Consider the following 16,445-nt stretch of genomic DNA (forward strand, 5'->3'; position numbering starts at 1 on the left):
AATTTATTTATACCCCCTTAGGGTGTAAGAGGTTAAGCAAGTACGACGTTACCAGGCTTAAGTCTAGAAAAGCAAAACAAAAACAATGGCGTCCCATTGGGTAAACTGATCGAAGGTTTGGATGTAAAGTAGCAATAACATCTGCAGGAGGAAATGCATCCAACATGCAGGAACACCTGCGCACACAACATGGCATAAATTTTAACGAATGCCATGTTTTGGATGCTTCCGGACAGAAGCTAAAGTTACGACCAGCATGGAAGGCAACTCTGGTGGTAGGTAGCTAGTTTTATATCACTGGCTGTGCTTAATGTGGTTCCTAGTAAATCTTATGCCATTTTTGGAAATAAACCCATTTCCTACCTCTCTTTGGGGTTATTAAACATGCCACAAAGTTGCTCCGAAGTTCAGGGAGCCAGAGAAAGGTGATGCTCGTTCATTTAAATCAGGGGGAGATGAGTTTATTTCCCGAAATTGTACAGAAATACTTTTTCATTAAACGGATGTCTTCTCCATTAGATCTAGATGACTGTGATGGGATGAGTAGCCTGTCTGGCTCAGAGGATGGCAGCTCCCGCTCACTGCCTTCTGTTTTCGACGAGTCAGGCAGAAATAGAATGTCCCAGGCGAAGGTAGACGAATGTGACCGTGCACTTACCAAGTTCATTGTTTCACAGAATCCATTAGGATAAGGAATCGAATCATTTCACAAAATCGATTAGGGAATTGGAATCGTAAAAATCTTATCAATTCCCAACCCTACTCCCACCCTAAAATAGAAGCTGTATTTCTATTCGAAATAAGAATTTTAAGAAAACTTTTAAAAGTAAAAAAAAAAAGGAAATGCTTATTTGTTTCCATTTGGTTTGAAGTGATTTAACCTACGTCGTCGTCCTTACCACGTCGTCACGCATTACTCTAGCACACAGGAACTAGAGGCTGCAATCTACACTGACTAGAGATCAGTAATGGAGTAAAGTTTTGATGAATGTGTTGCTATTGGGGAACTTGCTCTTCTTTTTTACATGTCAGGTAACAATAGCAGCGTTGCTTTCAACCATGTCTGCGTCTTTTATTACCTGGAAAGACGGCAACATCAGAAACAGCTGATCAATCATGTTGGTAAATGTGTTCATCATCTTCCCGTTTTGGGCATCAACCATTTTTCAAAAAAGCCAAGCACCAACTCAAGCACGATTAAAAACTTTTTAGCAAACTTTGAGGAGTTTATTCTAATTTTCCATCAACCTTTTCTGATGCAATACTTCAAAATTCGCATCAGAAAAACCTGATGGAAACTCATCTACCTCCTCTAGACCATTGCCAGCATTACAGGTAAAAGACGAAAAATGTTAGTTCCAGTATCCAGTATCTAAATTTGAAAATAGCTCTGGGGACCTGATGTAGCTCTCCTCTCTGACTAAATATCTGCTCTGACCAACGAGCCTCTATAACTTATATATTTAAACATGTCTCTGAAGTGGTATTGATTCCTTCTTTTTTAAACATGACAGGTGGGACATACACAGTTGGAGTTTAAAGATTAAAAGAGGTTGGAAGAAAGAAGGAGGAAGCAGGATGTAAACACTGTTTGTGTGGAGTGATGGCATAGCAAGAAAGTATACAATCTCAAAGTAAGATTGTTAAAAGGAACTGCAACTCTGAATTCTGTTGTTTGTGTTGTTTTAACCATGTGAGTTAAAGGTAAAATGGAGGATTTTTGCGATTTTTTGAAAAGACCCACCCTCTCAACTTAGAAAAAAAATGCAAATGCACAACCCTTATGAACTTCAAATTTGCTGTTTGCATGGTTAATACAAGCTTTCATTCCAAAAGAAGATTTGCAATTTTTCCATTTTATCAGACTCACCACTGGTAAGTGAAAACGGGGATGAGCATTAGGGGTGTAAATAATAATTGTCTTGTATCGATGCATCGATCCAACAGCTGACGATCCAATGCATCGACACGTCTACAAGAGTATCGATTCATGTTTTTTTCTTCCTCTTGTCTATTTTTATCTATTTGCTCCTGGACATAATTCTGACTCCCGTGCTGCGATGGCGCTAGACCTATTTTGCCCTCCTACCTCGCTTCGTCTTTCCGCATGCACACACACAGTCGCGTAAACGGTAGTAAGACAGACGTGGCGGATGAAAAAGATGATGATGTATTCTTAAGTATCGAAAATAATCGAATCGTTGGGTCAGGAAATCGATACTGAATCGAATCGCCATGATGGGTGTGATTTACACCCCTAATGAGCATGTAGGATAGCCTTATGTAAACATATCACCAGAATGACTGACAATTAGGTAACCTGACTCCGCCAGATGGATTTGCTCCGCATATCCATCTGGAAACCTTCCGCTGAAGTAATTTCGGGAAGGGGCGAAAATACTGGTTAGCTGATTGGTCTATGTTGGTGATAGACGGGCCAAATAAACCAATCAGATCAACGAAGCATATGACGTACTAACAGAGCGACAACGAAAACACAACCACAAGCCAGGGACAAGCCAATTGATAGATCAAACTGTTGCCGAAACCAGTCCTTGAGAAAAGCCTCCAGAGCAGTGTTTTGCTCTTCTTTCTGTAAAAAAATACTCTGTAATTCCGATAAAACTTGCTCGATAGCCGCGCTAATGCTAGTTTCATCGGCCGAAGCCGCCATGTTCTTTAGACTGAACTGTCGCGCTTCTCATTGCGTCACACCTCAACCCGCCTCAAAGCCAACGCTGATTGGACGTTCGTTTGGTGAACGGCTCCAGATTTTCTTTTACGGAAAGTAGCCAGACTGATCTGCCAGTGAATCCTTGAAAGCTCGCGAGATCAGGATGGTCTCACGAGGCTAACAAGTAGGAGGACCGCTTATTTTGATGATCCACCCAGAAAAAGAACATCATCCACTATACTTTTAAGAATGGTGAGATCAAAGTTGCCTTGCTTAGCTGGTAAAGCAGATAGGTGTATCATGATGCTGCAGGGAGTGGCTTCAAACTTATCACCCTAGGGGCAAATTTCAAATGTAGAAAGTATGTGGCCACTTTGTCTGGTTGTATACAATCAGACCAGTTTGGATTTGAGGGCCTGAATGACTGCAGATCTGTTTCTCTGATGTTCTGCTATCTCTCTGGGATTCAGTCAACTTGGATCTTCAATTTCCCCTTGATTACCCAAGAACACCAGAATCCTGTTTGTGGACTTTAGCCAAGCTTTCAACACCATTAACTCAATTATCTTCCAACAGAAGCTCACCCAGCTTAGGGTGCTAGGATCTACTCTCTAGACTACTCTAGGGAGTGGATCATTAGTATTCCTTCCTGACCAGTAACAGCAAACAACTCTAGGAAAAGTCTTTTACTTAATAAGCAACAACACCCCAGTGTTTTCGCAGTTACCTCTAGGGAAAAGCTATACATAAAGTGGGTAAAATGACACATAACAGCTGTGAATTATTTTCAATCTGTAACATTGATGTTTATAGTAAAGATTCAGTGAAAAAATAGCAAGAACAACCAACTAGACATGTGTTAATGTTCAGCTCAGTACATCCATTGAGACCAGGACAGCATAGTTGTGTTATGGTTTGAATGGAATCAACCATGCATACACACACTCACAATCTTTGGACAATGTGGAGAAGCCAATTAACATAAGGGTCATATTTTTGGACTGTGGGAGGAAGCTGGAGTACCCGGAGAGAACCCATGTACGCACGGGAACAAAATGCACAACATGCACTCTTGCTGCAAAGCAATAGTGCTACCCACCGCTCCACAGTGCAGCCCCATAATTAAAAATATTAAAATTAATAATTAACTAGATTTTAAAAAGAAAAAAGTGTTATATTTACATTTCTATTTAATTCTATTCAATCAATTAAAATTTCCAGCTAATAGACAATAAAATATATTCTGAAATTATTTATTAATTGATTTCTTTTTTGCTGCTTCAAAAAAACATTTTTTTATTTCGAAACGTTGAAAAATAGTAACAGTATTTTAAAGGTTACTGGAAATCAGGCTTTAAAAGGTTTTTAGATTTTAGGGTTAAATGCGAGGGAATGGAATATTATTTGGACAACTATCAACGAAATCAATGAAAATAATGCCTGGAGGTTCACATCACAAATTCCACTGCTGTCATTAGCTGAGCAATCTCTGTCTCTATATCTAAAAATATTTTTCTTTTTGTCAACATTCCAACTGACATTCCAACTTCAGTGGCAACAGTGGGTCATCATTTTAAAAAGCCTGGTTTAGACAAATAAAGGCAAATGTGTCTGAAAGAACCTTCAGCCTGTATGATAAACCTTTCTCTTTGTCTTCTTCGATTTGTAATGACTCCCTCACTGATTGTTCGTTAATGAAGGACAGAGGGAGAGAAGAAGAATAAATGGAAATGGGAAGAAAGGGATTGCCGGAGGCTTGCCTGAGGCTGTAGAAGAGAGACTGCTCGATTAAAGGAGTTCTATTCCCTTTTAAAGTTAAGTCTCTTTACTTCCCTTTTTCTCATCTTTTTTCCATTTTTTTTCTTGTTATATCCACCCTTCACTTCTCATTCATAGATCATTAGAATCTATAAAATATTGACCTAAATATCTGTCCTAATCTCAATGTAAGGGAAAACAAATCTATCCACAGGAACATCAAGATCACTGTCTATGTCTTTACTTACATAACATAAAGTGTAAAATTTGATCTGCCATTTAGCCAATTTATAATAATAAAGGACAAGACACATCGTTGCCTGTTACAGAGTCTGGCTTGGAAATTGCTGAATGTGCCAGCTCATTTTTGGTCAGAAACCAAAAACATTTCAGATACTGACACAGATCAATATCCACGTTTATAAATGTGTGATGGTCTGTCTAGACAGCTTCAGAGAAGTAGCTGTCTCTTTAGATTATCATGGTATAAAGTATTTTGTTTCACCATATGTGCTATGGTGGGTTTCAGGAATGTGTTTGGCTTTTTGAGATGAAAAGGTTTTTAAAGGTTTTAAAAATAATCTCTTATGTATTTGTTCAGATTATAAAATATGTACAGGATCTCTTAAAACGATGTTTTAAAATTGATATAAATATATTTATTTGGAAATTTATGCACTGTTAGACCAAAATGCTGAATGTGACTGAGCAATGTTTTCTCAGAAGTGGACTTAGTTTTATTGATAACAACTCACCTTCATAAACAGGGAGAAGCTTTGTTATCATCTTTGACTTGTGTTTTTGATTCTATTAATTTAACCATTTCTAAACAACTCTTCTTCTGCCTGGATGTTGAATTTTCTAACTTCCAAGGAAAGGTCATAGAATAACTAAGACATTGTATATGTTGCAGTTTTGTTAAAATACAATGCAGTGAGAGATGCAAATTTACATAACTTCCAACAGGTTATTTATTCATTACATCAAAACATATCTACTCGCTTATTCATTGGCATAAGACGAAACATAAGAGAGTATCAGTGGCGGCTGGCAAATAGAGGGCGCTAGGGACTGACCCTATGGTCTTCATTCAAAAAATGGTATTTTTATATATTTTTTTAGATGTGCAAATGGTAAATGGCATGTACTTATATAGCGCCTTTATTCAAGTCAGGAGACTTGACCAAAGCGCTTTACACTACATTCATTCACACACTCACACACTGATGGTGGCAAGCTACATTGTAGCTCACTGACAGAAGCGGGGCTGCCGTACACTGGCACCACCGGGTCCTCTGACCACCATCAGTAGACAATGCAGGGGAAGTGTCTTGCCCAAGGACACAACGACACTGAAAGACGAAGTCAGGGCTTGAACCGTCAATCCTTCGATTTCAGGGCAAACTCCTACATCCAACGCCACTGTCGCCCAATGTGCAAAGATAAATAATCTTTAATGATGAGTAAAGCTATTTGGTTTGTCGTCGGATTGATAATGTATTTAAACCTTGGGGCACTAAAATCTTTGCCATAGACTGGTTAAAAGTTGATTGTTTTTTTTGTAATCGTCTATTTAGAAGTTACAGCTCACTCTGGAGAAAAGGTATCGGGTGTTGCAGGCTAACAAAGAAACCGAACGACCCCCATTCCTACGGACCGCACCAATTTGTCCGGTTCAGTTTGCATGTTTTCTAAACAAAAGCAAGGTTTTGTTTTTGGTCCACGTTGTTGAAAAAGCTTAGGAAGCGAAATGTGTTCAAACTTGGAAACAAAGGCCATTGGATTGTTTTTTTTTTTTTTTTGGAATGACTCAGACCATCTTTTTTTTTTTTTTTACTTCAGTGAAGAAATATCAATGCTTTTAATTCCTTTAAAATAAAGTCAGACAAAAATCTCAAACTGTTGGAAAGTGACAGAAAAGTCAGCATGTGATTCTGCTGATTCAGTCCCTTCATCCGGTTTCATCCACAGAGCGTGTCTTCTTGTGTTATCCTAGTGTTCTTAAAGGTTTTTCTGTGTGTGTGCGCGGTTTAACAGGTGTGAGTGTTTTATCCATGAGGATAAAATATGCCTTTTTGAGAGTAAGTCGGTGAGGATTCATTAAAGACAGAGCTGGTCCTGAGAGACAATCGCTTCTGCAACGCCTGCAGGCTTAAATCCACAGTTTTCACTTTTTGTTTACTTTTTCTCCTTTTTTCAAATTTTCTTCAAACACATCTTATCTATTTTTTTCTCTAGCACTGACTTTATTTTTTAAATTGTCTTGGTTTAAAGAAAAATCAAAGAATCAATTTCCTGTTATCTTTAATTCTTGGTCCGATATCCTGTACTTTTTGCATTCAATCACGATATATTTTTTAAATTTTTTATTTAATGTTATTATAATACTTGTTCTGTGTTAAATTAGCTCAGTCAACCGCTAACTTCTTGTTTCATTGTTTTCTTTACATTTTCTCTTAATTAACATGAACTGAAAAAGCTCTCATCTCCTCCCCAACCAGTCTGTTTTTCTGCTTTATCTTGATTCTTTTCTAAAGCAGTTAATAATTTGATTTCTTAATGAAAATCTTATTTTGAAAATCAATTTGTGGTGATGTGACTAAATTTACCAATCTGCTCATCTTTTTGTTTGTTTAGTGTTCAAACAACTCTAAATCTTCTAATTTGTCCTTTACTTGACAACAGTTTTCCCTCCGTGTTCTTTTTCTGTGTGAATTCAAAGTTTCCAAGTCTCTGAACCTGCCGGCCAATCCTTGTTGACAAATCTCTCTTTCCTTTACATTTCCTTTTCATGTGAAAACTGCACTCCGCCTTCTATATCTTCTTTCTTGTTTCTCTACTCTTAGAGCGGAAACTAGGATAGACTGACTTTGAGATCTGACCTGAGCTAAGACCCCCTGTCAGCAGGTAATGATAGAGACTTAGCCAGTGACACCTTCTCACAGAGAGGGATCATCCCGTGTCCTACACTTAAAAAGAAGCCTTTTAAAATTTAGATCCATGTTCAAGGAACATCCTATTCCTCCAAAATGCACATTGATTGATTTTTTTACTCCATAAATCCAGCAAAAATAGAATAACCAAAAGTAAACGCTAAAATAAATCATTCTAAAAGAGTCACTTTATGTCTGTTTTTATCTGCACAGTGGCATAAAATCTTAATCGAGTCATTTCTTTAAACATTTCACACAGTGTTATGTGCTTGAGCAAAGCAGAAAAGATAACAAAACATGATCACTGCATTATCTGAAATACTCAGTGTACCAATCATTTAACAAAAAAAGTATTGAGGTTAGAGATGGGTGGTTAGAAATTTTAAGCTTTGCTTTGAGATCAAAACAAAGCTCCTGTGACAAAGGCCCGTATCCATGGTCACCGGAGCCACAAAAGACTGAGCGCCGTCAGTACTGGGGGCGGTTAGCCAAGAGAGCTCTCGGACATGGACTGGAGTGGGAGTAAGTGGCCTATTCTTCCATCTTTATATCTTACAGCAGGAAGGGCAAAAGTTTGTACGGAAACAAGTGTGTTTGCAATGTGTTCGTGATCGCGCTCCAACATGTGGCATTTACGTTTTTTGGCGACCACATCGCTATGTTGATTTGCATGATTGTCCCAGTGACTTTCAAAGTAATGGTAAAGGATGGGGATGAATTCATTGGACTTCCTGTTAGCTGGGTAATTGAAACCCCAGGGCTTTCAGTAAAAAAGGGGCTATGGACACGAAGAGAGATGTAGTACAGTGTTCTTAAAACTTAGCCCAAAAGGTCTAGTGTACTGCAGTTTTTAAATGTATCTGGATGCAGGGTCTTCCTAAAAATTGAGGATCGCCGCTTGGAAGCCTTGCACTGTCCACCGTAAGGCTTTGTGTCTTTGGTGAAGCCGCCTCACCCACACTGCCTATAGACAGTGTCGGCTAGCCAATAGAGGGTGCTAGGGCGCCGCCCCACTCGCCCAATGACCTTGATTAAGATATAAAAAAAACATATAAAAATGAAATCCTAAAATTTAAATATTTCAAAATATATCAATATATTTTTTAGATGCTCAAGATAAATATTTAATCTTTAATGACAAGTAAAGCTATTTTGTTCATCGTCGGGATGGTGACGTATTTGCGCTCTGGGACGCAAAGACTCTGGTTAAAGTTGTCCATGTACAGTAGCTCCTCTTCAATGCAAAGATAGGACCATCCTGGGGAGAAGTTTTCCTGCACGTAGAGCTGAAAGACTTTTTATTTGCACACCACCTCCAGCCACAGTGATGACAGGTTTATAGAATTATTTAGCACCAAGGCTTAGCTAACTGCATGCAGTGAGGCTAGCACTTTCCCTGCCTCCTTTTTCAAACTTCAGGATCTGACCCAGCATGGATTAAGACAGTTAAAGCAGTTTTCAGAAAGCTTAGGATTGGTGTTTTTTGTTGATGGCATTCATGTATATACCTTAGTATATATTTGATTGGTTTTTGGTATACGTCTGTTTGGTATATGTCTATTTTGGGGTTATACCCCCCCCCCCCTGGAGAAAACTCTACTAGCTGCCACTGCCTATGTTGGTCAGAGGGCCAGATGGCACCTGTCTATGGCAGCCTCACTTTTTTCAGCGTGTCCCAGAGCAGTTGTGGCTGCAATGTAGCGCACTACCATCCTTGCATGAATCTGTGTGGGACCTGGTGAACGATTGTGTTGTAAAGCACTTTGGAGTCCATTGACTTGAAAAGGCCCCATACAGGTAGAGGCAATTTGCTACACTGATGACTCAATGATGAACCTTGGCCGGTACCATGATGGATTGTCTGTGAGGTTAATTCTTAAAACATGTTTAATTCCGAGTTAACCACCCAATAGCCAGAGCCATATGTTGATCAAACTGCTTGCTAAACTGTATCCATAATGTCGAGTTAGCCAATTTTGAATACATAAAATATTATGCCATGGCTACAAGGGCGTAGGAATATGTTTACTATTGGGGGGGACACATGTCGGAAATCTGAGATTCGTATTCAACAGAAACATATCTTAAGTACGCTACTTAAAAAAAAGGCTATTTAATCTTGTACTTTATTCCTTTATAAATGTGTCTTGCAAAAATAATGCATTTAAAATTTACATAATGCATTTGTTCATAAGATGTGAGCATATCACCAAACAAAATGACTGGAGTCTTGGAGCCCTTGGCATATTTAGTGTCCGCATACGCAGTAGAAAATCAAATATTTCAGTTGGATTAAAAACAATTCAGTAGGGCACAGAAGTGCAAAGTTTGATATGTTTTATTTAGTCAAACTTGAAATAATGGTCAAAAATGAATTTATATAGGTTGACTGACAGAGGGAGCTGACGGTGTGTTGAAGAATTATGGACAGGGCGCTTTGAAGCATCTGGTTCAAAAACGCATTCTAAACCTTTGGTAGAAATCCATCTATCCTTCCATTTTCTGTGCACCCTGTCCCTTAGTGGGGTCGGGAGGTGCTGGTGCGGGGTCCACCCTAGACAGGTGGCCAGTCTGTCCAGACCTTTGGTAGAAATGGCGCCTTTAATTCCAGTTTGCAGTACAGAACAGAGAAAACTAAAGAGTTTTCAATGTTGTGTTAATCTGTTTATAGTCTAAAAAGAGGAGCCAGCAGTTTATTTGAGGAAATAAAGGTGCAGAAGTTAATTAGTTGGTTAATTAGTGGTTGTGCAGCACTCAGCTGCACAACCAATGCGGCCGCTGCTGCTAAGAATTAGAATTAATTCTCCCTTTGGTTTTAACTAACGATCAGGAGCGCGGCAGGTATAACATCTGTCCATTTCGGCGAATCAAAACCATGCAAAAAATAAAAAATCCTCGTTAAACACACGCCCAGACCGGGCTAATTTCAACACAAGTTGTGTTAGGTGACTGTTACTCACACTGACGTTTCAATTTTAAAAAAATCTGAGTAAGTCCTACTGCTGTTTCAGCCTTTTAGTTGGTGGTGGCATTGTACTGAAATGAGATCTATAAAAAAAAATAAAAACATTTTTGGCTAGCGTGGCAAACATCTAGAGAAAGTTAGCAGTTAAATATTGGATGAGTGATCATCCCAAGACTACGGAAGAGGACAGGGCCATTGAAAAAAAAAAAAAAATGTTAAGTGATTTTTAAATTTTATTTCAGTTTAATACGGGAAAAAGGTCAGAATTCTGACTTTTTTTTCTCAGAATTAAGACTGTTTTTCTCAGAATTCTGACTTTAATCTCAGAATTTTGGATCTTAATGTACTGTAGATGGTCACCATGAAGGCAGAGATGTGGAGCACTCAGCTTCACTGACAAAGATGTGAGTTGTTTTGAGAGAGCCAGTGACACATTGGTGGAAAATGACAGAATTAGGCAACTTTTGACGTACCCGAGGGGTCCCCTCATTAATGGAGGAGCAGAAGGTCATTAAAACAAGAGAGCTAGTCTCTAAAAGAGACATGGCTATGGCTTGATGCTAACATGTTTGTTGCTAAACATACTTTTGTTATATTACATTTGTGTTGTGTTTTCCAAATAGTGTAGAAAATGAATGGTGGGTTCATAATGTTTACCTTTTATGAGCAGGACAGGAAGAAGAGAAGTGTAGCATTACCTCCAACTAGTTAAACTCATAATTATGAAGTTATTCAACAAATTCCTCAAGTAAAAAAGTGCAACTTTTATTTTTTCTTTCTTTCTTTTTTTTTTTTTTTTACCAGATTTGTTGATTAATTTCAAAATTATGTATTCCTTCCAAATTTCCAAATCTGAAGAATATTTTAAACCAATATCTACATTATTTAACATTTAGTTTATGTTTTAGCAGTACTTCCTGTTATATTTCTTTATACGTATATTTTACATTTTCTTGCATAGCAAGCTCAGCAGATTTGAAATTGTGTGCTTGTGTAAACACAAGTAGTCAGTCTTTACTCTAAACATATATTCTGGTTATTTTTTAGTTAGACCTTCTTGTTTTTATATATCTGTATAGTACCCCCCCCCCCAAAAAAATAAAAACACTGTACATTGATTAGAAATATTAATCATCTGTCAGATTTCTGAGAAAAAAGTCAGAATTCTGAGATTAAAGTCAGAATTTTGAGAAAAAAAGTCAGAATTCTGAGATTAAAGTCAGAATTCTGAGAAAAAAGTCAGAAGAAAAAAGTCAGAATTCTGAGATTAAAGTCAGAATTCTGAAAAAAGTCAGAATTCTGACTTTTTCCCCCATGTTAAACTAAAAAAAAAAAATGTAAAAATCAGTTAACTTTTTTTTTTCCAGTGGCCCTAATCCTCTTTAGTACAAGACTAAGATGACTAAACCAAAAAGATTCAGTTTCTATATATGAAAGTGAACTGACAACAAGACGTTATAAATAGGCAATATTCATAGCACCATCCCGACAGACCATTTTACCTCATTCACAAGTTTCTGACTTCTGTGTCGCCGTTTCCCTCCCTTCTGAGAGCTCACTCAGCAGTTCAGAGAGGGGAGGGGGAGTACAGTGACGTAACGCTATGCTGCGCCTTCAAAATAAAAGCACGCTAGTTAAAAAAATGTCAAAATCTAATATTTTGCGGTACAATTTTTGGGGGGGACATATCCACCTGGCTTTTATATTGGGGGGGACATGCCCCCCCCGTCCCCCCCGCTTCCTACGCCGCTGCATGGCTATACTAATATTAAAAACAAATATAATTGCTACATTGTACTCAAGGAAAACATCATGCAATGGGTGGCACACATTTGGAAGAGTCAAATCACCGTAGAGGAAAGCATCCTTCTTCTAGGTTGGAAAAAAACACATCAGAAAAAAAGAGTCATATTTTATCATGTTCTATAACTCTGTCATCCCAAAGGCAATATTTTATTATATATAATTTGCTTTACAATAGCATTATATAGGACCTTTAACATGGAAAGTGACAAAGATAGAGAATAAAAATAGTTATTACTTAGGTGGCACAAAATATAAAGTTCATCCACAGAAATCATATCCATCACTGTCCAGTTAGGCAGAATTGGCTAAACTCATGATCGTAGGACCTAAGGTAGCTAATAGCGCAACATCGCTACGCTTCACTTGCTGGGGAGCTTAAAGGAAAAAAAGAAGAAACAGACCCTTTCCTGCAACACCAGTTTCTCAATACATTCCTTTCAAAAGGAAATTAATTTTGAAAGAGGAGGAATGGAATTTGCAGCCGAGGTGACGGAAGGTGCTTTATTCGAATATGCTCTTTTAAATCCAAGTCATTTAAACTGTTGGCAGCCGGCTCGACTTGCTGACCTCCTGTCCTCACTGCAGTGAGGAATCATCTTCCTCATCCTTTTTTCCAGGTGTTTTACACTTTTTAATCTAACCCACCTTATTCCGTCTGACCCTTCAAGGCCAATGTAAAGTTCTTTCCTGATTGCCACTCAGAATGTATTGAGCTCAAAACCTTTGAAAAAAGAAATGACAGAAATCACTCCGTTTTATATAATGTGCTTGATGTTGTTGGAAACCATTTGATCATAACCATGTTACAAGTAAAAATTCAAGATCCAAAAAAGTAAAACGAATGGCTGGCAAGAGAGCTAAATATTATGTAAGTAGCCAGTTTATTAAACTTTATTAAAAACTTAATTTCATACTCAAAAAATTTACTCTTCAATCGATCAAAATCATAGAAAAACTTAAGTAACTAAATATGTCAAAATAGGACTATATTGTAAGTAGCTTGACAAATCTTTATCAAGGTTAAAATGATTATTTAGCAATGCTTGGCGGAAATGTTTTTAGTTAGCTGGTGGGACCACAAAAGAGAGGAAGAGGGAAGAGGCTTCACAGCATTCAATGCAGGTCCTGCAGACTCTGCAACAGACAGCTGAATGTAAAAAAAAACTTTAAATCATGTCACAGACTCTACATCAAACTTCCATATCAATGCGTTTTTTGCGCTGTGTTCCCCCCCCCCCCCCACGTCGTTTCATTTGATCACTGCTGCACTTTAAAAAAATGGAAATGTCATGAGAGCTGTCACTGCAAAAATAATCCAGACATAAGTAAAAACTTCTTAAATTAAGTATATTTACCCTTAATTTGAGCAGGTAAATAAGATTATCTGCCAATGGAATGAGTATTTTTACTCTTAAAATAAGATAGTTAGATAATATGCACTTGAAATAAGACAATAACATTGTTTTTTCTTATTTTAAAAGGAAATCGTCTTGTTCCATTGGCAAAGTGTCTCACTTACCTCCTCAATTCAAGGAAAAATGCACTTATTTTAAGAAAAAAATAACTTTTCTATTTTTTGCAGTGTACAAAACGAAATAAATGATGTCTAAGTCTCCAAGGCTAAGTCTCTATCTATATCCAGACAGAGGAATTGTCCAAACTCGATAAACTACTTAGGAAAACCTTAATTCTGACACACAACAGGCAGGTATTGTTGGGGTTTAACTGACTCACAGATCATCATTGAGAATAATACTAACAACAGGTTAGTTCATGAATGCCTAAAACTAAAAGAAGGTTAGCTGGTACACTAATGTGGTACAGATGTGTTGCTGCAGGTTTGCTGGGCTCTTCTACAAGGTAGAGTGAAATGATTCAGATATGTTTTTAGTTTGTTCTGAACAGTAGGCGGCTGCTCATTAACAGCAGGTAGCTGCTCGCACAGTTAGAGTTTGCTAATAATTTTTTTTAACCATTTGGCAACATGACAACAGTACAATCAAGGGTTGAATCGAGAGCATGCAATTGTGAATTGGCACATATGGGCCGGGGATAGTAAAAGATATAGCTATCTTCTTTAAGCACTTTTCTTGCAGATATCATCTTATGGTTAATAGGCAGCAGCCACCATTGTTAAGGGCCTTTATCAAGACAGGGCTGCATGTCTCAACACAAAGCTTCATCCTTATAAAATTATTATTTTGGTCCAGACCCCCTTGTGATATTTTAGGACATGAATTACATGTCTTACTGCATCTAACTTGCTATGTTGCAAAATGCCTTGTTTGGGTAACTGAGCAGAAAGCTTTTTTGCTTTTGCAGTCGGAGGATAAGGACTGGATATGTAAATACTTCCAAAAACCAAAGCTTAGTGGACTTTTTGGTGTTGTTTAAGTTCTCTTTTTAGGTTCTCAGTGATGTTTTATTTCATGTTATTCTGTGTTTGTCAAGATTCATATACTTTTTGAATTCTCAGATCTACTCACTTTTATTAGTTCTTTCAGTTATCTCTTTTCAGCAATTTTTGGAATAATATATTTTTTGGTCTAGTTTTAGTTGTAGTCAATAGTTTTTATTTCTTTTAGCTTCATTGAAGTTCTTTCCTAGTTAAAGTTAGATCCTTTTGTCCCTGTTTATCCCTGCCCTTTAAGCCAAGGCCTAAAAATGTCCTTTCTGATAAAGCTTATAGTTAGAGTGGCTCAGATAATCCTGAGCTATCTCTATAGTTAAGCTGCTATAGGCTAAGACTGCTGGAGGACATAGGGACCCATTTTTCATTGTTCTGCTTCATTCTATCTCTATTCTCCCACTCTGCAGAATTGTTAGTTCAATCTCTAACGTTCTGATCTCTCTGCTTTTTCTCATAGTAGCTTCATCTGGTCTGTTCCTGTTTGGCTGTGACTCCATCCTGGAGAGAAATATCAGCTGTGCTGCTGCCATCAACACCCTTGTTTCTAGATGTTGGAGATAGGCCTGTTTTCAAGTGTAGTCCTGTTTCTCTGACTGTGACTAACTGTATGTTCTCTCCTCATCCTCTTACATGGGAGCTGGCTCTGAGCATGTCTGCCTGGCTGTGTGTTTCCTGGATGGGGCCGCCTTTTACAGTTGGCATTTGAATCTCTGCTTCTGTCTCCTTAAACCCCAGTCGGCCTCAGCAGATGGCCGCTCACACTGAGCCTGGTTCTGCTGGAGGTGTCTACCTGTAAAAGAGAGTTTTCCCTCTCCACTCTAGTTGCAAGCATGCCTATTGCCTTTGAGTCAATGAGTCGATGCATTCAACTTGTTTTCTTTAGATAGAAGACTTTGAATCAGTTTGACTGTAAGATCTGGTGAACTGTAGAGTGCCTTGAGATGATATGTGTTGTGAATTGGTGCTATATAAACAAACTGAACTGAATTAAATTTAATGTGGGCAACATCTGTCACACCCAACCAAAAAAATATAGTGTTATTTTGGTGTGGACCAAACAAGAGGACCAAAGGACCTTTCTGGTGTGAACACACCATTTAGCATCGACCAAAGGATTAACACTGATTTCATTAGCTGACACAGTTCTGCCGACTCAGACATGTTTTATGAAAATAATTAAACCAACGCAGAATTTAACCAACAAATAAAAGAAGGTAAAACTGCCAAAGGTGTAATACTTCTAAGGGTGGAGTAGAACAGAGGTGTTGATGGTACTTACAATCCAGGTGACTTTGTCTGATTCCCTCTACATCTTCTGCGTGAATGAACTGGTAGCACCTCTTGCCTACAATGTCCACCGGAGTCAGGTCCATATAATCACTGATTCTGAAACAAAGGGAAAAGTTTCAAATAAAAATAATTATATGGAGGAAGAAAATCTGATCTACTCATTGTTTTTTTCATTTTGATTTCTTCCATAATACAAAATAAACCCACTATAACCGACAGTAGACACTGGACTGGTTCTACTGGGGATGTCTTCAAGTAAAACAAGGTGTCTTTTTAATGTACCGTAAATTCCGGACTATAAGCCCCTACTTTTTCCCGCTGTTTGAACACTGCGGCCTATAATACAGTGCGGCTAATACGTGTTTTTTTTCATCGTGCGAAAAACAGACAAATAAAATTGATGAGTATTCACAGAGGCCAGTGGGTTCTCAATGCGTGGAGCCGTGTGAAAACATCCAGCATCCCCGGCGGGTTTCGGAAGGCTGGGCTGCTGCGGGATGAAGAGGACCGCGAGTGCTCAAGTGAGAGCGACAAGGATGAGACTGAAGTCAGTGACAGCATCCTGGAGCTGTTCCATTCAGACACAGAGGAAGAGGACTTTGAGGGTTT

At 38.2% G+C, this 16,445-nt stretch overlaps 1 protein-coding gene across 1 annotated transcript in view; it reads right to left on the bottom strand.

Annotated features, from left to right (window-relative positions):
* The window catches only part of LOC119797819 (neuronal PAS domain-containing protein 3), a 464,035-nt gene that overhangs the window by 12,689 nt on the left and 434,901 nt on the right, over nt 1-16,445 (bottom strand). Inside the window, 1 exon segment of the mRNA XM_038307041.1 lies at nt 15,826-15,932. Within this exon segment, the coding sequence (XP_038162969.1) occupies nt 15,826-15,932 (107 nt within the window).

The sequence above is a fragment of the Cyprinodon tularosa genome, unplaced genomic scaffold, assembly GCF_016077235.1.
Source record: "Cyprinodon tularosa strain WSP-4 unplaced genomic scaffold, ASM1607723v1 ctg6, whole genome shotgun sequence".
NCBI classification, from domain to species: Eukaryota; Metazoa; Chordata; class Actinopteri; order Cyprinodontiformes; family Cyprinodontidae; genus Cyprinodon; species Cyprinodon tularosa.